This window comes from Amborella trichopoda, chromosome 4 (assembly GCF_054954075.1).
Source record: "Amborella trichopoda isolate Santa Cruz 75 chromosome 4, AtrichopodaSantaCruz75HAP2 v2.0, whole genome shotgun sequence".
Lineage (NCBI taxonomy): Eukaryota > Viridiplantae > Streptophyta > Magnoliopsida > Amborellales > Amborellaceae > Amborella > Amborella trichopoda.
Window position 1 is genome coordinate 38,269,282 of NC_142339.1, and position 23,205 is coordinate 38,292,486.

Here is a 23,205-nt window from a genome sequence, read left to right on the forward strand (position 1 = left end):
GTTCCACATAGCCACACCTTTCAATGTGGTGGGATGCGGCGCATAGCCCCTTGAAAAGGGGTATTTTGGTCTTTTTAAGCCCCAAAAAGGGGGGAAAGGGCTTGGGGCTATTAAACCCCCCAAACTACCAAAATCAGCCACATCCATGGCTTTTACGAGATCAAATCGATAAAAAGAAAAGTGGCAAAAATTTGTTGTTGATGTTTGTCTTGGTTGATCTTTTGTTGTTGATTTGTTTCTTTTGGGTGTTGATTTGAAGCAGTTTTAGCGAAGTTTTGACTGGTTTCAAGGGTAAGCAGAAATCAATATATTCTTCAAGTAAACAGTAAATTTTTTTTCCTACTACACATATGTTTTTTGGGGTAGTGTCTTCACAATCTTCTAATAACAAGGATCCGGCTTAGAAATATGCAAAACTAAAGAATCCTAAATATCAAAATTGTGTTATTTATACGTTTTGTGGAAATACTTATATGTCAGGTATTTTTTGGCAAAAGGAACACTTAGCTGGTATTTCTGGGAGTGTAAGAGCATGTCTTCAAGCTACTGAAGATATCAAAAAGGATATTGGAGAATACATGGATAGCTTGAAAAAAGAAAAAGAAAAGAAAAAAAATGAAACGAAAAGAATTTGTGAGCAGAGAGTGAGGTTGGAGTAGAAGAGTTGAATGATGAGGTTTATGTGCGGTATATTGAGAAACTTAGGGAGAGGTATCACAAGCGCATGGATTTTAACCCAATTCCAATTGTATGAATCTGATGGCGATTGGACTAGTGAGTGAACTATGGATCCATGAGTAGAGCTTGTGTTTGAGGGTGAGGATCTTACTTGGCTTGATATCGAGCCAGCCACCGGGGCTAATGAAGAACGACCTAACTCTAGAGCACAAACGAGTAGAGCTAGGACCGGTCGCACATCAACTCTAGAAGTCGAGGAGGAGGAGGCTGACTCAGAGGAGACAGAGGAAGAAGAACAATATGTGGAGGCTGTTGAGGATGATAGTGATGATGTTGTTGCATATGGCGATTCTCTAGATAACTTGTTAATTAAGATTTGAAATTTAGAATCTCATGATTAGAGAAATTATGATGATTTGTCTTGACCTTTGAACTCTTTAATCTTCATAGACTTTTAGTTGTATTTTGTAACTTTAAAGTTTGTTGTTGCAAATTTGTGATTATGGTTGTTGAATGTTTTATGAAGTTAGTTTCAAGTTTCTAGTTTCTACTTTCTATGATCTATCAGGGGATAGTGGATACAAAATCTCTGACAGTTGATACTTTTGGAATTAATAAATAAATTAAATACCTACTATCACATAAATCACCTTCATATTTTATCCTATGCATTAACCTATTTTTTTAGATTTTTTAAAATTTTTATTATATTTGTTGACTGCATCGGCGTGATGCACCCGCATATGGATCGCATCAAGCTGCATCGCGCCCCCAAACGCATCAGCCCCCATCCCGCATTTTAAAACCCTGCTAATTACATTAATTATCTCCACTTCTAACACATGTTTAATTAATATGTGCCTATCGCCTACTCTCTAGACATTAACTACTTTATCATTTAAATATTTGTTTACTGTATGGAAACCAATTATCTTAACTTGGAGTACAATTTAGACAAGATACAAGATAATACACCTCTAAATTTTCCAATACACTTGAAAATACAACTTGCAAAATCAAATTACAACAAGGTCACTGTAACTACAGTGGGTAATTGACTTCAAAATACACTCAAAAGAGAAGATACAACTCAATTAGGTCGCTTACACATGAACAAAACAAGCTACAAAAGGAGATCATCAAACTACTCATGCATAATGTGCATTTAAAAATTCTGCACCACTCAGAAATTACAAGGCAAAATTATACATCAATGAACTCATAAAAACTTATCACAATATAATCTCCATTACATCAACATTCAAATTCTCAAGTGTGCTATGCCTCTTGATCAAGGGAAGCCAATTGGAACTCTCGAGTGTCTGGTTTATGGCCTTGGGTTTTAGCTATGTGGCATTGGGTGGCATGCGATGACATACCTAAAACATTGGGCCTATCCATCATCTAACAAGTGGGAAGCCAATCATCTACTGATAGACTTAAAACATGGAAGAATTTGCAAAGATTTAATGATCAAATCAAGTGGGAAAATCATGGGAGAAAACTGGGCTCTAAAAACATAAAACCGGTTCAATTGATTTCACAATTCGGGCCACAAAATTTCGGCATAGTCTCCTCATATAAAAACCAAATTCAAGGGATCAAAAAGAAGATCTAATTGATTGATATGATTATCAAAATCTCAGAGGAATATCAGTCACTCCAAAAATCAAAGTAAGAATCTCATGGAAACTAGATCAAAATATGCATGGATGATGCCTTCAACTATATGGATCAAAAGAGATCAAGGACGATTCAAACGATCAAAGCTCTAATCATCAAAGGATGAAGAAAGGTTGTTGTAATTGAGCATTTAGAGCAAGGAGAAACAATGAGAATCAATGAAAATGATAGAGATCTTACTCAATTGTTGAAGGCTTGAAGACTAGATCATCCATGACTTGAATTTGAGCTTCGGATCACCATTAAAGGAGTAGTGTAGGAGCTTCAATGGTGCTCTCTCTCATCTTAACTTGAAGGTAGCTCTTTAGAGAGAGAAAGGAAGAAGCGAAATGGCTTGTGCGTGCCACTCAATGAGAAGAGAGAGAGAGAGAGAAACTATAGCGTGCCACCTTTTTGAGAGAAAGTGAAATGAACTCATGTGTGAAATGAAGGATCAAGGGGGTATTTATAAGCTTCTAACCCTTAAGTGCGGAGATACTGCTAGCTTGATGAATCTTGGCCCTCCATATCATCCAATGGCTACAAAGAGAGGCTTGGTCCTTCACCATCCACCATCATGCCATCAAAATGTGTGGTATGGATTTAAACAACTTTATTCTCGTTTAATTCACTCCAATTTCCGTTGTTATTAAATACCTATGCTCTTTATATTTAATAAAACCAAAACCAAGATGAATGGTATACCCTTGTGGTAATTTGACAAATATTCCATCATAAAGCAAATCTCAAAAGTTCCCTCCACATAAGATGTGTAGTTAATTGCACATTTACTATATGCCCTTAGGGTTAGGCTTGTAATATCAAACCTTATATCCCCTTTAGAAACCTTCACACATGTGCACAAACACCTTCTTTAAGCTTTGAACATGTGCTAAAATAATATTTAAAAAATCTTGATATTTCACAAAATTCTATAAATCAATGCCCTTCACTTAAAACAAGAAACGACAAAAGGACATGGGGTTCCCATTAGGGGGTTGACGTCACTCCCACATCATCCTCCACTTTGGGTGTCCCATGTGGGTCTTGGGAAACTGTCATTTCCCAAACAATTGTTTGTCATTTCTCCCAAACAATTAAAAAAAGGAAGTATTTTCTTGCCTCGAAAAAGCGCAAAAAAATCCAAAAATACATAAAAATCATTTTAATGATTTGCTGTCAAAATAAATCATTTTAGATTTGTTTAAAAACATTTACAAGGGAAATTATGATCATTGGAGTTGAATTACGAATCGAAGCACTCCATTCGGCTAGACCCGAAATCCATAGCCACCTTATTGGTATGGCCCAACAGACTCATGACCCACAATGTATAATTAATGGCTTATGATGTCAACCTATCAAAGTCAAACCAATGAGTGACCCTGAATCCCCAAGTATAAGTGGATTTTAGGTGCACCCCCTAAATAACATGCACACACATTTTGCGTGGGTTCCTCTCTTAGTACATGTGTATACCTCTAACCAGTGGATGCCTGGAATAGCGGTTTCCCATGCATTGCGACTGTATATACACATTGAGAAGGTTCTAAGAGTTAGGGATTTAGTTCAATGTCCTCTATTAGCTCTAACCTTCTTGTACGTAGCTATTTTGTCATTGAGTTCATATCACATAATCACATAAGGCACATTGCCCTGGCCCATCACGCATTCATGAGGCACAAAAATAATAATCGACCTTGACTAAGAGGTAACCCTTAACCCTCTCGGTACTTCCGATGTATATAAATCCTCCTCATGACTAAATCGGGGTTCCATGACTCTTGGTCCCTGTGCGCCAAGATCTTAGAGTCATATCGCTCTTTTACTCCCTCTGAAATTCAGAGCAATTAAAATGTCGGAATTTAAGGCCTTGAAAGGACATAATTTCTATTATTATCTTTTCTATATATCAAAGTTTATATCTATTGATTTCCTTATCTTTTCCCGCTTTCCACTTAGTTTTTTATAGGCAAACTACGTTTACTCTCATTGTATCCAGTAAGCCTATGCGCTTACCTGTTAGCGGTTCTATATTCCATGTGGCTAGGCGAATCCTCTTCTTTTGGACTAGCTTCTTTAGCCGCCTCGTCTAGAATATTGCAGTACCCTTGCCTATTTTTCTCGCAACCGGGCGGCACTATAGCGCATCGCTTCTAGGAGATGCCCTAGCTAACCCTTGCTCATTTCACACTATACCCTTGTCGGTACAACATGTCACTTACGGGGAATGCCCTAGCGTGAGTAGATAACGCAGATTCTGGATTCATGTAAAGCTTCGATAAAGTTTTATGCAGGCTGCATACCTAACACAACCCTCCTCCTTGACCTGGGCTTGGAACCTGTATGATAGATAGGGGGCTGGCCAAGGCGGAGTTTGTTCTAGCAATGTAAGGTTTTCAATTGGTTCTTCTCATTCTTGTTTCTTTCTTTTATTTCATTTTTTTAGAAAGTTTGGTTGTTTTCATTTGTCATCACATGTTTGTATGAAACCTAAACAGGAGCCTGATATATGAAAGGTGGAGGCTTGCAACCTGCAATAATAGTACATACTTGCAAGAGAAGATATGTGTAAATGATAGTGAGTGGTCATTGCTCATATGAATTCCCCTCTGTATTATAGGCAAGGTGGTTGGCTTGTGCCACCATATGTTACAGGATTGAAAGAGTTCTAAATGTCAGAAGCTTGGTTGGCAAAAACCCCACCTATGACTTGGTGGTAATATTTTTGATAACTTGGCGCGGTAATTTAATTCGAAGAGATGTAACTAGTCGTGTATTCGATGTTCTATTGTATATTGTCGGTTTTCGTTCACTTGCAATTCTAACAATGAATATGAACTTTATATCTTCTGCAGAAGATGTAAAGCCACTTGTTTTGTGGGTAAAAGTTATATATGGAAGCTAAGGCTGGTTCACTCATTTAGGATTACTAAAGCCACTTGTTTTCCTATTTACTCGCATTTTCTTTTTTGTGGCTTAATTTCAAGCTTCTTTTTACAAGTGTTGTGAGAACTAGACCAGATCGGCCAGTTGAACTGGAAACCAGTGAAGCGGCACTCTTTCTGGTTTGGTCCAGTATCTAAACTAGTAAGGATGTCGAACCGGTAATAAACCGGTGAACTAGTCGGTCCAAATAGTAGACCGGTCGGTCCATTGTTTCCGAGTTGAACCGGCTGGTCTAAATTGGGCGCAGAAAAGATATTTTTGTCCCCATCTTTTCTTGTTTTAAATGAGGAGAAAATCACTTTCGTTGGTCTTAGAAAGAAAACATAAGGAGAGCGAAAGGTTGCTTTTTAGGCATTTACCTTTATGCCCATCAAAATGTTACCCAAAAATTTATATAAAAAAGAAAAAACCCTAATGTTGTTATTTATTTTTTTAATACATATGCGGTTTTAACTTTTAATGTTGTTTCTTGTACAATTAAAACTTGTAAAAGGCTAATAAAAGCCATTAAAAGGTGAATCTGACATTGCCAAAAAAAAAAAAAAACAAAAAGAAAGAAAAAAAGTTGTTTGGTACTTTGGTGCAAATGTTTTTGTACTCTCAGTTTTAAAATTTAAATGGCATTTTGCAAGAGCTCTTGTAGCAAAAAAATAAAAAAGCAAATATGTTTTGGACATTTTTATTTTATTTTTTACGTTTATTTTGCAATTTCAGTTTGGGAACTGTGTAAAAAATGAAAAATAGATAATACAAAAATAGAAAAAAAGGAAAACAGAAAAAGAAAAGAAAAACAGAGAATGTGTTTTTCTATTTTTTGAATTTTATGTTTTTTCTCTTTTTTTTTTTTTTGAGTTTTTTTTTATTTTTTATTTTATTTTTTGCATGTTTCTGTTTGTTAAACAGCAAAAAAAGAAAAGAAAAGAAGAACTGAATAGTGTCGAAAAACAGAAATATGTTGGTGAAATTGTGGCGTTTTTCTTTTATTTTTTTTTATTTTTTATTTATTTTAAGTTTTGGTTTGGCGAATGAAAAAATAAAAATGCATAAAAAGAAGAAAATGGAAAAACAGAGAACGAATTTTTTTTTTTCTCTTTTTTCTCGTTTTGTTTTTGCATGTTTGATTTTCTATAAAATAAGAGAATGAAAAATATATTTTGGAAAATTTAAAAAGCAAAGAATAGAAATTGAGAAAATGCAAAAACCAATAAGAAAGAAAAAAACCAAAATGAAAGATAAGAAAAATTGAATGAATTTCTTTATTTCTTGCATTGGCTTACATTTTCTTATAGTTATTTTTTAAAAAGTTTCAGATTATTTTTTTCTTCTTTTTTCACATATTGTGAAGTGTGCTTCGTGTTTGTCGTTGATATGTAGAATTTGTGTTATGTGGTATGGTTTATACTTTGTAGGAGATTGTTATTGCATATTGGTGGTTGAGGTTTGTGAGTTTGATATTTGAATTGGCGAAAAGAAGTTACTCAAGTGGTCTAATAGAGTAAAAACAGACCCGGCATGGGGCTGTGTAAGAAAGGAACAAAAGGGAGACAAGTGGGAAACTATTTGCATATATTGTTTAAAACCAATAAAAGTTTGGGGAATACATTAGGTTAAGAAGCATTTGGCCTAAAAGACTGGGAATGTGGCCAAATGCCCCAAAGTTCCCTCTCATGTAGTGGTGTGCTTATTTTCTATTCTTTATAAGTTTTAGTTATTGTATCATTAATGAGCATTTCTTTATTGCTTGATGAGTTTATTATTGTTTCGAATATTGTTTTAGTTTTTCTTAATTTTAAAATTTTCTTTTTTTTTTATAATTGTCACTATTTTTCCCATTTTTCCGGTCTTACTTTTTTATTAATCTTTTAATTTCTTATACCAGGCTGACTGGTGAACTGGTCTGGTTTGGCCAGTCCAACTGAACTGGTGCCCTCACTGGTTCAGTCTTGAAACATTTAATTTTTATCACTTAATCGTTATTTGTCTTGTCTGTTGTGGCTTTCTATGGGGACCATGTGCAATCCTAAGTCGTGAAATTTCTAATCTTGAACTTACAAGGATGCTGCATTATACAATTTCAGAGAAAAAAATTCAAGAGTGGAGAACTTGTTCAAAATTAGTCCTACTTGCATGTCTGAGAATGATATCTTTGAGACTATGACTGGTAGAGCAAAATAGTGGCTTCTTTTGCGGGTGGAAAGTAATTGTTGAGGTCTCTCAATATATGGAAATCACTTGTAATTTTTTTTTGAATAACTTGACAATATATTACTAAAGTAATATTAGGTAAAAAAATTTTCATGAGTGAGAAGAGATAGAGAAGAAGCGTAGAGAGAGAAGTAAGAGTAGAGGGGAGAAAAGTGAGTGTGATGTGAGAGGTGAAGGAGGGAGAGTATACTCCCTTGCCCATGAAAAAATAGATGCACTATACAAGTATAAATAGGCAAATGTGTATGTGTGTGTGTGTGAGCGAGAGAGAGAGAGAGAGAGAGAGAGAGAGAGAGAGAGAGAGAGAGAGAGAGAGAGAGAGAGAGAGAGAGAGAGAGAGAAACCAATACATTTGTCTGGTTCATAATCTCAGATGTATGGGCCTGCATATTTTTCTGATTTATAATACCCGATGGTGTTTTATCATCAAATTCAAGCATCAAAGAGCTTTCCTTTGAGGACCCTTGTCTTGTTTTCAGATTGTTCACTAATGTTCAAGTGGTGTCTCCAAAGAATGTGGCAGTTTTTATCCTGACCTCAAAAAATAGAAGTTTCTTCCTTTTTTAAAGAAATAGGTGCTGTTTGATTTTGTTTGCAATGTTGGAATTAATTTACATTCCAATCACAGTGACATTATTTAAGTAGCACGGGCTGTAATCAAGAATTAAAATCATCCTAGCTTAATTTAGATAGCCCAAATGGTTCATATGCCATTGTTCCTGGTGTTTCTAATATCTTACCATGCATATGGTTCAGGGATGGCCAGTGTGCCGAATATAGTGGTGAGGAGCAAGCCATTTGTGCTGTGGGGCTAGGCAAATCCAAGCCAGGAATTTTCGTTGAAGCCATACAATATGTTTTGATATTAGCAACTCCTGTGGAAGTAAGTATATCTATATGTCTCTTGTTTTAGTTTAGTTGCTTGTGTTTCTGATGCAATTGTTGCTCATGTATTTAGACTTTTTCCTTCATGATATCCTCCTCTAAACTTAGTCTTATTCGTCTAACGTGTTTATAGGACTGGACATTCCCTCATCCTTTTAAGCTTGAAAAACACATTTATCTGTTAACTGTCAGAGATATTCCCATAAATTTTTCTATTTCCCTGCAGTGCAATCTGACAGATGTCTAGCTCTTTTCTTGGAATGAAATCCTTGTGATTGGTTAGTTCAGTTGCTGTGAAAGTATCTAATTGGGTTTATTTTCATCATTTATTTGGCCAACCCTGCTTATTTGCAGTTAGTATCTTTTGGTTGTTGAGTGCTTCATCTTTTTAAATGCGCATCATCTTAAACCTGGATAGGTCTTTGAAATTGTCTTTATTGCTGTAATATTATTTCTGAAGAAGCTGGAAGAGCTGTTGACGTACGCATTCTTTATGGTGACCAGCTGATTCTTTTAGGAATATGCTGCACTGCAAGTGGTGATGGAGCAGATCCATATGCAGAGGTTTCATTGCAACCCTTGCCAGAATACACAATACCCTCAGACGGTGTGACTATGACTTGCATAACTTGTACTAATAAGGGGCACATTTTCCTTGCTGGACGTGATGGCCACATTTATGAAATGCAATACACTACAGGTTCTGGATGGCATAAACGTTGTCGTAAAGTTTGCCATACTGCCGGTCTAGGAAGTCTTATTTCTAGGTAGAATCTCTTTACACCGTGTAACTTGTCTGTGCTCTTTTAACATTTCGGAGGGGTGTTACTTGTAAACCTCTGTTTTAGTTGATCAGATTACACATTTTGCTCTTACAGGTGGGTCTTACCAAATGCTCTTAAGTTTGGGGCTGTAGATCCGATTGTTGGTATGGCAGTTGATAATGAAAGGTATATTCTGTATGCACGAACTCAAGAGTCAAAACTTCTGGTTTATGATCTGGGCATAAATGGTGATGGCCCACTTAAAAAAATTGCAGAAGAAAGGACTTTGCTTGATCAACGAGATACCCAGTATGGAGGTGGTCGGTCTGCAGGGTCAAGAGCTGTTTCGCGATTATCAAAGGCATCCATTGTTTGTATAGCACCGTTGTCTTCATTGGAATCAAAATGGCTGCATCTTGTTGCTGTTCTCTCAGACGGTAGAAGGCTGTATCTTTCCACTGCCCCAGCTGGTGGAAATGGTGGTTCTGTTGGAGGTTTGGGTGGGATGAGTAATACTAATCAAAGGCCTTCTTCCTTAAAAGTTGTATCAACACGACCCTCTCCTTCTGTTGGGTTTGGTAGTGGACTTTCATTTGGAACAGCATCTATGCTTGGGAGGCCACAAACTGAAGATCTGGTTCTCAAGGTCGATGCAGCTCACTATTCTTCTGGGACTCTTGTACTTTCTGATTTCTTAGCCCCAGCAACCTCCTCCCTTTTGGTTGTGAGTAGGGACTCAACTACACAATCATCCCACTCTGGTAACTTTAGCTCAGTGTCTTCCAGAAGTTCTCGTGTACTACGAGAAACCGTCTCTTCTGTTCCAGTTGATGGTCGAACACTTTTTGTGGTTGATGTCTTTCCCCCCCCAGATACTGCAGCTACTGTGCAATCTTTGTACTCAGAATCTTTTGGGGTTGGAGCTCTGGGGGAACCTCCTGAGAAGGCATGCATACAACTTCGAGCCAGAGGAGACCTGGCAACTCAACATGTCTTACCGAGAAGAAGGGCAATTGTGTTCACCACTATGGGCTTGATAGAAGTGGTATCCAATAGACCTGTGGATATTTTGCGAAGGCTGCTAGAATCGAATGCACCAAGAACTTTGTTAGAGGATTTCTTTAATCGTTTTGGAGCTGGGGAGGCTGCAGCGATGTGTTTGTTGCTTGCCGCAAAGCTTGTTCCTGTTGAGGATCTTCTAATAAGCAATGCAATTTCTGAAAAAGCTGCTGAAGCATTTGAGGATCCAATGGTAGTTGGAATGCCACAGATTGAAGGTTCCAGTGCATTAGCAAGTACAGTAACTCCTCCAGGAGTTGGCTTCAACATGGGTCAAGTTGTTCAAGAGGCTGAGCCCATATTTTCTGGTGCTCATGAAGGACTATGTCTGTGCTCATCCAGGTTGCTTTTCCCTGTGTGGGAGTTTCCTGTTATGGTTGTCAAGTGCGAGGCAGGCCTTGAAGTGGGACTTGGAAAAGGGGTTATAGTGTGCAGGCTATCAGCAGAAGCAATGAATGACCTAGAAAGCAAGATTCGCTCCTTAGAGCTGTTTTTACGTTCTAGACGTGATCAGAGAAGGGGGCTCTATGGTTGCGTAGCTGGCCTAGGAAACTTCACTGGTTCTATATTGTATGGAAGTGGCTCTGACATGGTAATGGGAGAACGAGGCTTGGGGAGGAATTTGTTTGGATCTAGCACTCCAAGTGGAGAAAAGGGAAGTGTTGTGACTACATCCAATAAAAGGCAACGGCTTCCATATAGTCGGGCAGAACTTGCTGCTATGGAGGTTATCAAAACACTCATTTTGATATTCTAATTGTTTACATAGTTTATTTCCTCGTGTTTACCTTCTTGTTGTAGAGTCTCTTTTCTTACTCCATTCTGATTCCTTTGATCTGAACTTGTTCTAGCACTAGCTGTCCCTATCTCTAAAAGTTTCCTTATACAGGTGAGGGGAATGGAATGTGTTAGAAGATTGCTAAAAAGATCGGGTGAAGCACTCTTCTTACTCCAACTTCTTTCACAGCATCATGTTGCTCGTTTGGTTCAGAGTTTAGATATAAGTGTACGCCAGAAATTAGTGCAATTGACATTTCAGCAGCTGGTATGCTCAGATGAGGGTGATCAGGTGGCCACAAGACTCATTGCTGCACTCATGGAGGTATTGCACTATTTGCTAGTTTGCTATTTAAAAGGCAGGTGGCCAACTATTCAGTGCTTTGCCCCCCCGAGACGGCCCCAAAAAAAAGGCTATACTAAACTTTATTGACATTTGATATTTATTTAGATGTTAAATGCAGGCGGTAGTTTTCATTCTCATATTTCTTACCTTTGCTTAGATAGTAAATGAGACTTTTCAACTTCCCAAATCCTTACTGTGGTCTCTTGGTAATTCCAGTACTATATTGGCCCCGATGGCAGGGGCACTGTTGATGATATCAGTGGGAAGCTTCGGGAGGGCTGTCCAAGTTATTATAATGAGTCTGACTACAAGTTTTTCCAAGCAGTAGAGTACCTTGAAAGAGCTGCCGTTACTAGTGATATGGAGGAGAAAGAAATGCTTGCCAGGGAAGCTTTTGCCCTTCTAGTTGAAGTTCCAGAGTCAGCAGATCTCGGTGCTGTGTGCAAGCGTTTTGAAGACTTAAGGTCAGTCTTGTCTCTCTATGATCATAGATATAGCCATAACTGATCCTTTAAATACTTATTGAATCATTTTGGAGACATCCGATAAAATTGGAACGATAAAGAGAAGATTAGCATGGCCCCTGCACAAGGATGACATGACAAATTGAGAAATAGTCCAAATTGTTTTCTTAAAAAAAAATAAAATCCAATTGAAGCCCAATTTATAACATTTGAACTGATATAATGTGAAGTTTAGTGAAGAGTGGACTGTAGTCGATGTACTGAAACAGATCTGAAACCTATGCCATACATGATCAAATATTTAACCCATTAATACAGGGAAAAGTTAAAACTGAAAAAAACTTTTTGACTTTTTTGGTAGATTGTGTTAATGCGTAGCTACTCTTATCAATGTGAATGCTTAGACATAAAATGGTTTACATTTTTCAACAAATGGAAGCATTTCCTTTGGGGATGCATGAGGTTGTGGGCTCAAGAAATTCTTGAGATGAGAGAGAGTTTTAAGTGTCATCCAAAAAATAGGCTTTCCCACAGATTGGGAGCTGTATACAAAAAACAGCTGCCCGCATGGTGGGAGCTCTGTACAAAAAGCACAAAGGCTGCCCTCATACGAGTAGCCCTATACAAAAAATAACCGAGGCGGTTAGGTAAACACTAGATGCAAAATTCTCCTACGCTTAGTGTCATGCTATGCCGATGGAGGCTCGTTCCTTAGCGAGGGTTTCAGCCTCGTGCCAAATATGCCTCCATGAGACGTCCATATCCCTGCAAATATGCGTAATTTCGTGAAAAATGTGTTAGTGACCATGGGCAAGGAGATGCAGCGAGGCCCAACGAATCACATTCTTGGAATCTCCCTCAGTGATCATGGATGGGCTCCACTGTGGTTTGAATAACCTGAGGCCCTCGAGCAAAGCTAGTGCCTCCGTAGTTTGGGAGTCAAAATGTCCAATATGTTTGGAAAAGGATAGAAGGGATTGACCTCTGTGGTCTCTGAAAATTCCCCCAATGCATGTGGGTCCAGGGTTGCCAAGGGAGCAACCATCAAAATTCAGTTTGATTTGTCTTGGGTTTGGGGGTCTCCACACAGAGGTCCGGGGGACATGAGATGGTGTAGAAAATAGCATTGCTTGCCAGTCTTGAATAAAGGCCGATTGGGTGTGTAGCCCTTAAAGTGATTGTGGTTAACTGCCAAAAAAATCACCATGGATGTAATCTTGTCAAATAGGTGTCTCAACAATAATGTTTTCCATCAGAAGATTCTTTTATTTCTCTCGGTCCGGATGACCTTGATAGTTACCTCAAAAATAGCCTTCCACATGATGATGCCAGACTTTGGCCAAGGGAATGGGTGAAGGGGTCGAAAGAGAGACAAGATTGAATGAGGAGTAACCCACTACCACTTGAATAACCGAAGAATGGCACCCCAAAGGTCTTGAGCTAAAGGGCTTAGATGAATAGGTGATGTTGCTTTTGTTGTCTGACTGGCACATCACAGATCTTTTGGAGATGCAATCCCCTTTTTTGAAGTTGGTCCACCGTGAGCACTCGTTCCGATAAAGCAATACAATTGAAAACTTGGATTCTAGGGGGAGCGATAGAGGACGAGGCTTGAGCAGCAATAGAAGTGGGGGCTAGAGGAAAGGTGGGTGGTTGGAGCAGTTTGTGGTAAAAGGAAGAGATCGAAAAGGTCCTTGAGGGCGAGGGGCATCACAAAATGTGGTGGGGTCCCTGTAGAGCGAGAAAGGTAGAATGGAGAATGGAAGAAAGATGGATAAAATCAGCAATCTTCGGATCTGTGAGAGGTATCCAGAAAGTGGGATTCCAGGTTCAAGAGGATCCAGAGACCACCAATTCATCGGTGACATTGGCTAACTGGTTCTGGGTGAGGCCAAAAAGGGATGGAGATCTTTGAGGGGTGTGTGCCCAATCCAAGTTCAATCAAAATTTAATGTGTCGCCCTTCTCTGGGTGGAAATGAATAAAGTTTTTGAAGAGACTATAAGAGGAGAGGATGGATTTCCAGGCCCCTAAAACCCCACTGTTGGTTCTAGAATTGGGCATCCAGATGGAGAGGTTGAGGTGATATTTTTGACAGATTAGCTGGATTGACAACTGGTTCTCCAGGGTAGCAAGACGCCAGGACCACTTCCCAAGGAGGGTTGTGTTATGCTTTCTCAGATCCTGGGTGCGGGGCCTCCAAGACTTTTGTACTGGCATACTTTCTCCCATGATATGAGATTGAATTTTCTACTGCTAGCATCACCAGACCAATGGAATTGCTTCATGAGTTGCTGGAGTCTATTCTTCACGGCTGTGGGCATGTGAAAGATCGACAGTCGGTACACCGGGATATTCGAAAGGGTGGCCTTTATGGGGGTAGTCCTTCCTGCCTATGAGAGAAAATGTCCCTTCCACCTGCAAGTTTCCGGTTTACCTTGACTCTAATGTGGGACTGTTGTCTGTTCTTCGGTTTGCTGATACAAAGGGGTAGGCCCAGGTAGTTTGAAGGAAGAGTTTATGCTTGGCATCCCCAGTTGGCTGCAAAACGTTGTGTAGTTTGGAAGTCCATGGCCACCCCAATCATCTTAGATTGGCTAAGTTAACCTTGAATGCAGTAGCGAATTCACAACATTTGAGGAAGAGAAGGGTATTCAATTTCTGGAACGAGGCTCCACAGAAGACAAGGGTGTCATCTGCGTATTGCAGGTGTATGACCTCTGGGGACCGAAGTCCACACTTGAATCCAGTCAATCTCCCAGTTTGAAACATGCGGGATATAGACTTGCTAATAATTTTGGCAGCAATGGCAAATAAAAAAGGGGACAGGGGGTCACCTTGCCTAAGACCCTTGTTGAAGGAAAGAATCCCTTCGTAGATCCATTGATAAGGATAGAAAAGTGGGGATCGACATTGCAACCTCTCATCCAAGTTCTCCAACACTTGCCAAACCCCATTCTAGAAAGAGCTTCATCTAGGATAGCCTAGTCGACATGGTTGTAAGCTTTCTCCCAGTGGAGCATGATGATTCTACCAGAGGTTTTGGAGAGGTTCCTAGGATGTATGCATTCATGGGGCAACTAAGACTCCATCAAGAATCTCGAGATCCTTGACAAAGGTCCCTTGGGACAGGGAGATCACCAAAGAGGGAACCTCTCTAAGATGAGTGACAAGGACCTTGGAGAATCTTGTAAGATGATTTTATAAGCCTAATAGGGCGAAAAGTTTTGAGCTGCTTGGCACCTTCAACTTTGGGCACAAGGGTGACGAAGGTGGCATTCATTGCTTTGTGAATAACGCGCCTAGTATAAAATTCTTCGAAAAAAGAAAGAAGATTGTTCCTAAAAGCAGGCCAGAAGACTTTGGATGGAGCCACAGGGAAACTGTCATGGTACAGAACTTGATCAGAGTTAAGGTTATTGGTGGTAGAAATAATTTCTTCTTTTGAGAATGGGTGCTTCAGCCATGAGGTCTGATAAGAGAGAGGGGAAGGGGGGGGGGGTAAGGAAGGAAAGGTCTGCCATCCTCGGTTTTGGGTCGGAACGGGTAGAGAAAGGGTGTTTGAAGTAGGAAATGATAGCCTCTTCCACCGGTTGGCTAGTTTTAAAAGCGATTGCTGATCTGGATGTGGGAGATAGTATTATCTCGATGCCTGCAATTGCCTATCTTGTATGGATGTCGATTTTGAGAATTAGAATCTTCTAGCCGGCCATGATTCAACGATTCCGATTCCTAAAATGATTCGGATTCTGAATTGTTTGCAACAATTATGATATGGTTTCATGTTGCAGATGGTATTAGTGCAATTAAGCAAAGGGTTGTGTGTAGTTGGTGTCATAATCGTGGCAACAAAGGTCATGTACTCATTTCCCATTCTAGCAAGTGTGTACATCTCTTCATCATGATCCGGAAATGGATCTTCAATACCAGCTAGTTGATTATACAAGGCCTTCATCTTGTTCAAGAATTAAGTAATTGATGAGGTATCTCACTTGACTTGTTACGATGCCATTTGGAATTAAAGATTATGTGCACTACATGCTTGTGGGTGCAAAGAGTAAAGGGTGTGCCACGAGTCCTTTGCTATAGTTGTCAGGAACTTGAATTAAAATTTCTTGAGATAGGGCGGTGATCATCAAGAAACCAGGGTTTGGTCCAAAGCATTCCATGTAATAAATGCAGGATTTTGAGTTGAAATAAGTTTTTCGACTCCCTTTTTCATGTGTTTCTTTCTTATGAATTTATGGAGAATCGCATCAATCCCTCCAAGATGACCATGAGATTATGACTACGAATGAAGGGGGATATTTGATGTTTCCATACAAGAAAATTTGCGGAGTCGAGTTTGATGATGTGGAGAAGAATGGAGGAGGAAGAAGAAGATCCAACCATGATGTAACTCTATAAGTAGAGTCCACGGTTTTTCTTCACACATGTACGTACGCGCGATATACATACACACACACACACACACACACACATATATATATATATATATATATATATATATATGAGTAAAGCTACCAAACACTGGCAGCTAACTTTATTATTATTTTAATTTTAATTATTTTTCTATAAATTAGATTAAGATGAAATTTTATGTGTATATACTTAACACTATTGCGCATCATATAAAAATATAAAAAATGCTTTCAAGAATTTAAAATGACCAAATTACCCCAGTAATTTTTTAGGGTTATTTTAGTCATTTATATTTTGGAAAATATTTGTTTTATATTTTTTTCTTGTGCACCCTATTTTTTAGTACACATGTCCAAAATTTCATCATGATCCAATTTAAAAAAAAACGATTAAAATTTTGATAGTGATATTTATTTTGAACCACTCTATGAAGATCTAACGGCTGGGGTTCCACCTATATTACTATTCATTACAGCCAACAAGTATTTGTTAGCTTTTTTCTCTCTCTCTATATATGGGAGAATCTGAGGTTAGCCTACTAGCTGATAGTTACAGTGTTAACCCAGCAGTTCAGATTGAATCTAGGTCGATCTGACAGTCACAATCACCTTTCATATATAATTTTAATATTGTTTCTATAAATACAAATCACATGAAATTTTAGGCGGCTATTCTTTTCATCAATGCGCACCTAATAAAAATATTTAAAAAATAATTTGACCAAAATACCCCTAAATATTTTAGGGGTATTTTGGTCAATTTATTTTTTGTGAATTATTTTTTTGATATTTTTATTAGATTCTCCTATTTTGAAAGAATTGACGCTCAAAATTTCAAGTGATTTGGATCTGTAGAAGAAGTGAGCATCCTTACTCTTTAAGACTGCTCCATTCTCTAGGATGAAGAAACGATAGCCCTTACTATGATCTGGGTATCCTATAAAGATGCACTTAACGGTTTTGGGATCAAGCTTGGTTCGGTTTTGGTATGGGACTAGAACATGGGTCGAGCATCCCCATATTCTTAGATGATCAAGGGGCGAAGTATGACCAGTGAATATTTCATGTGGAGTATGTGGGCCTACCTTATTGGGAGTACAGTTGAGGATATACCTCTCTATTGATATTGCCTCTCCCCAGAATTCTAGGGAGAGCTTTGCATGCCTCATCCTGCTCCACACCATCTCTACCAAGGTCCTATTCCGTATCTTAGCGACACCATTTTGTTGAGGTGTATAGGGCATGGTAAATTGATGAATTATGTCATGCTCTACATACTTCTTTAAAGAGGTGTGAAGAATACTCGCCACCTCTCTCAGTCCTTAGGACTTCGATTTTTTTATTGGTTTGGTTCTCTACCTTATACTCCTTTAAACGGTCTAGGGCTTCGGACTTGGTATGTAGCAAATAGACGTGGCCATATCGCGAGTGGTCATCTATGAAAGTGATGAAATATCTCTTGTGGTTTTTGATTGCCACATTCATGGGACTACGTATATCGTTGTGGATGATTTCTAAAATGTCAGAGTCTCTTTGAGCTTTCGTAAAGGGTTTCTTGACCAATTTTTCTTGCACACATGATTCACATACTTTGGATAAATCCCCTTTGTAATTTTCTAATAGACCATCTTTATTTAATCTCTCCATTCTCTTATGATTTAGCCCTTATCTCATATGCCATAAGTAAGCATCATTCTCACATTTAGTAGATGAGACATAAACAACTTGATTCTCTATTTCAATTTCAAATAGACTATTCTTTAGCGTGTCAATCATAACAACTTCCCCATGAGTTTTAACTGTCACCTTATTAGCAACAAAAATGGTGACATATCCGGCCTTAGACAATTTTTGAGTTGAGACCAAACACTTCCTCATTTCAAGAGCATAAAGTGTTTGTTTCAGGACTATTATTTCCCCATTTTTCAGATTCATAACATAATCCCCAAAGCCGAAAATCTCAGTCTTTTGCTTTACACCCATGTATATAAATTGCTCACCGGGGTCGACGGGTTGAAAATTGCGACATCTTTCCGTGGAGTTTGACACATTGGCAGTATCACCCGAGTCAAAGCACCAAGTAGCTCCCTTGGGATCAGCTAGCATTGACTCAAACACAACACAAGCATGTTCTCTATTCCCCCAGCATTATTCCTTTTCTTTTTGCAAAATCTAGTTACATGTCCCACTTTACCGGACTTATAATACTCTCTTTTCTCTTGGCTCATTATTTTCTAGCTCCATCTTTCTCCTTTTGTTATTCTTATTTTTCTTTTTCGTGTGACTGAAATTTCCTTTGCCCTTAACCTTTTTCTTAAAACTATTCGCATTAGGGCTAAAGTTAGCCACATGCACCGCATCACGGGGTGTAAGTGCATCATACACACTTTTCCTCTCATCCTTGGCTTTGAGGATAAAAACCTCTTCTAACTTGGGAGCAGTCTCTCTGGCAGAGAGGGATGATATAAACACCTCCCAAGAAGTTGGGAGAGTGTTCAAAAGATGACAAATCTGTATAGGCTCGAGGGTATTCATGTTGATAGCTTCTAGCTCACGAACTAGGGCCCAGAACATGCGCACATGTTCAACAATTTTGACTCCTTTTGCTATCTTCAGATCGTGATACTTCTTTAAAGCAAGGGTGTGTTTAACTAAAGAAGGATCAACAAATTCCTTCTCCAGCTTCTCATAGGTTTACTTTGCAGTCTTCAAGTTCTCTTATTCCGATGTATATGCGTCATGCATCGAAACAAGAAGTATATTCTTAGCAAGCATATTCTTTTGCTCCCACTGTGCATAATATTCTTTTACGTGCTCCCTTTCATAATCATTCCCTCTTGGGATTGGTGGAGGGTTATGGATGAGCATATCATGGAGATTTTCGTCATAGAGGACATATCCTACTTTACGCTTCCAAGATGAGTAGTTGCTCCCATCAAATCTTTCTGATTTCAAGAGTTCGGCTATAAAACTCTTTGTGGCCATGACTATTGAATCAAATTACAACAATAATAATGAATACAAAAAATTAGAAATGACAACAATAAGTCTTAGCTCTGATACCAATGAAAGGTGGACTATGTGACAGGGCAAGTCAATACCGATTAAAATTTTTCTATCTTTTCTTATTGTATTGTCATCCGAATCACTCATAGGTGTCCAAATACAATATAAACCAAATAAAATTGCCAAGAACTCTCACTTTTTTGCATTAAAACAAATTACATAAAAGGAGCAATGAAATCAAGTAAGCAAGTAAAAAGAAGATACTGCATGCCTTTGCCTCATGTTACCCCCGAGGATTTCGTACACCCCACACCAGGTCTCCTCCACCAATGGCACATGGGATCTTGGTTCAAGATCTCATCTCACAACTTGGGAAACCTAGGCAAAAACCAGCGTATAGCATAGCAGGGGATATCCTTGATCAAGGCTCAACACGGCATAAGGTCAAGACCTAGGACTAGGCTATGTGGTTTGGGTGTGCCACCCCTTAGGGTTTGTTTTACTTCTTAAACCCTAATCTTAGAGAGAGAAGTTTAGAAAGGGGCATACCACCCCCTTGAGGCTCATAGGTAGAGAGAGAGATAGGGTGTAGGGAATGAACCCCCCCCACATAGCTAGTTTATATAGAATGAAGGCTAGGGTTAGGGTTTTGCCATCATTATGAGATTTAATTTTGACCTTTGATCTTGGAGACCTGTAGGGTGAAGAGATCTCATCAATTCATTCTTTAGATCAACCATCATGATTGAAGGATTGAGACGAAACCATTAACCCTCAGTTTCCATAACTCCATTCACATTAAATATTGTGTAGAGAAAGTATTAATTCTATTTCCTTTATTTTCTTACACTTTCCCTTTTTGAAAACAATCAAAATCTCTACACAAAAGGTTTCCTAAAAGTTTTAAGTTAACACATGGCTTAGTTGCCATATTTCAATTTTAAGAAAGCATGGAGGACGTGGGATGCCCATAGGGTGGCCATGAGAGGCCCACTCCCCATATATTGGTGGGCCCAATAAGCCCCAATTGGCCCCCAATGTCTTATAACATTATTTTCAAATAATAAAATAATTTCATAAAGCCTTTAAATATTTTATTTTTCTTTTTGATTAAAATAAATCCAAAAAATCAAATTTTCTTTATTTAAAAATTATTTGCCAATAAAATAAAATACCTAAAGAGGTCTAAAACATAATTATCTTAAAAATGATTAAAACATATTTTAACATATCTAAGAGGATTTGATGGGAATTGAATCCATAGAGTTAGGATTACGAGAAAAATACTGAGGACTCCATCCTCTCTAGAGATCGTATCTCACTGCACCTTCTCAAACTGGCCCAATAGTTCGCAAGACCCATAACCCTTCACAAGGGTTCATGATGGGACTATCAATGTCTGCCAATAAATGAAAGAGATACGATCCTAGTCCAGGATTTCAGTAGTATACTCCATGGGTCCTTCCAACACAGTCAAAGTGTTGCAGGGAGTCATCTCTTCTGCACATATATACGTCACACATCCTTATGCAAAAGCACCTTCCCTGACGACTATCTAGTGTACATGCCGTGTGATTGTAATGATGAGGATTTAGGTCATTGTCCTCTCAAGCCATCCCTCACACACAAGGGTCAAATCCATGGCCTCTGTTCAACTGTCCTGGGCACATTTTCGACCTCATCAAGGGATAAGCCCACATCAAATAGGGTGTGTTCGCAGTCGCACAATGCCCAGGACTATGGGGTTTTTGAACATCACATTGAGCCATAGTCAATCAAAGCTCAGGTGAGTCTAGGCATCAAAAATGCATCATAGTCCAATGTGGAGCACACTCCCACTGGAGCCAACATTTCACTACATGCTCTCATAAGGCCTTTAAATGGCCACATAACCCCAATAGTAAAATAGTAGGTCCTGGGCTTCAATATCATCTTCGGCCCTCCTAAAGGAAGGACTCCTTACCACACTTTGACCTAGTATTTCATAACAATCCTTGATGATCACCTCATTGTTTGTTGGGATAGGGAAAAATCAAGGCCATAGCTCTTGCAAGGTCCTTTAACCAACCAAAGGTCCTCTAAACCGAATTGGGTGGCATGAATTTGGGTGACTTTGGGAGACACCCTTCGAAGAGCCTGATGCACATCAATTGACGACTTCCTTAGGAAACCAGCTTGTAGGATCCATCCCATATTTGTGGCAAATGAGGGAGAAACATAAATGGTCCAGGTGGTAAGTGGAACACCACTACCACTTTCCAAGTAGCGCGAGGTTGTTGTCTCTTAGCTTCCTAATCCCCATCCCTCCTTCCTTTTTGGAGCAACACACCATATTTGTCAGGATATTCAAATCTACGTATCAATCCCGCTTTGGAATCTTGCTTCAGCATTTTAAGAAAGGTAAGTTCAAGGGATCTCAAGTTTTAAATTTTGGGATCTCAATCCCCACTGCTAGGGGTCAATAATTCAATAATATCAGGGATCTCGATCTCTTTTCTAAAGACCAAGATAATGACCAAATTGATGATTTTCTTTATTTATAGTCAGCAAGCAATAATGCAACTATACTTTTAATATAGTTGCATTTCTTGCTAGCTATAAATATAAGGATCCTTATTTAAAGATTATCTATTGCTCTCTAGAATATATATATATATATATATACAAAGTTCAAAGTTCATCGAAAATGAACAGTGATTTCCTCTACCCTCATCACCGTCCAAAGTTCATCGTACTGTCACACTTTTTTCGATAGTGTTTCATTTTTCATTTGTTTTCTACAAATCTGAATGACCTGAAATTTGGGGCGTGTGTACATCTTAGTGAGGCGCACCTATAAAAATATAAAAAAAAATAATTCACGAAAAATTGATCAAAATACCCCTGAAACATTTCGGGGGTATTTTGGTCAAATTTTTCATGTAAAATATTTTTTTGATATTTTTTGTAGATTTGCCTATTTTTGATGAACACGAGTTTCAAATTTTAAGTCATTCTGATTTGTAGAAAAAAAATTAAAAATAAAACACTACAGAACAATTGTGATCGTGCGATGAACTTTGGACGGTGATGAGGGTAGGCGAAATCACTGTTTATTTTCGCCTATAGGCGTTTTGTAGTATCTTCCAATATATATATATATATATATATATATATATATATATATATTCGCAGCAAGATACCTAAAAGGTTGGGGATAAATAACCTAAATGGTCAAGATCGAGATCCCCAAACGGTTGGGATCTAGATCCCTAACATTTGGGATCTTGATCCCTAATATATGCATTTTACGGACCACGCTCCTAACCGTTGGGATCTTCTAGCCTCTCATGATCCCTAGTTTTCGATCTTGTTCCTGCTCTCAATCCTAAGAAGTAGGCAACATACCTTATCCCAGGTTGTTTGGTGGAATTTTGTCGGTGCCCATCATTTCTGACCAGAAGAAGAGGCTTTTGATATAGACATTTGGAATAGTGACATTTGGTAAATTGGGATGTTGGAGAGGGATGCTTTTATTAGGATGATTCTCCCCTCTGAAGAAATCTTTGCTGATGATGAATTTTTTGAAAGTTGTATCCCAGAAATGTTTGCTAGGTTTTCAATTGCAAAGTGGCAGGCCTAAATATTTGGATGGTAAGGGCTCAACTGCGCAGCCCTATCTGTGAAAGTTGTCTACCAGAAATGTTTGCTAGGTTTTCAATTGCAAAGTGGCAGGCCCAAATATTTGGATGGTAAGGGTTCAACTGCGCAGCCCTATCTGTGGGTGAAATCGCTTGTTTAGGTCTGGAGCATTTGTTTTTTATTGCTGATGTAGTTAACAATAGAACATGCATTTAAAAATTAGAACATGCATTTAGCAGTTAACTCTATATAACACATAACATGGAAAACAATTTCATTGAAGTTATATTTTATTTTTGGAAAATGTTTTGCTTAGTTCGAAAAATTTAAGTTTGTGTTTATATGTATAATACTGTCATCTCCCTACTT

General features: G+C 38.5%; 1 protein-coding gene and 1 non-coding gene across 4 annotated transcripts in view; both read left to right on the plus strand.

The window, feature by feature from the left end:
- The window catches only part of NUP155 (nucleoporin 155), a 69,053-nt gene that overhangs the window by 18,436 nt on the left and 27,412 nt on the right, over positions 1-23,205 (plus strand). For all 3 annotated transcript variants that reach the window (XR_002283308.2, XM_020675668.2, XM_006828394.4), the window contains exons 3-7: positions 8,251-8,377; positions 8,884-9,146; positions 9,258-10,929; positions 11,092-11,304; positions 11,542-11,789. Coding sequence is in view for 2 of the 3 variants with exons in the window: in XM_020675668.2 (XP_020531327.2) it covers positions 8,251-8,377; positions 8,884-9,146; positions 9,258-10,929; positions 11,092-11,304; positions 11,542-11,789 (2,523 nt within the window). In the remaining variant the exon portion in view is untranslated. The remainder of the gene's footprint in view (positions 1-8,250; positions 8,378-8,883; positions 9,147-9,257; positions 10,930-11,091; positions 11,305-11,541; positions 11,790-23,205) is intronic.
- On the plus strand, positions 11,850-11,953 carry LOC148782435 (U6 spliceosomal RNA). Its single transcript, XR_016055172.1, has one exon. It is a non-coding gene; the product is annotated as a U6 spliceosomal RNA (small nuclear RNA).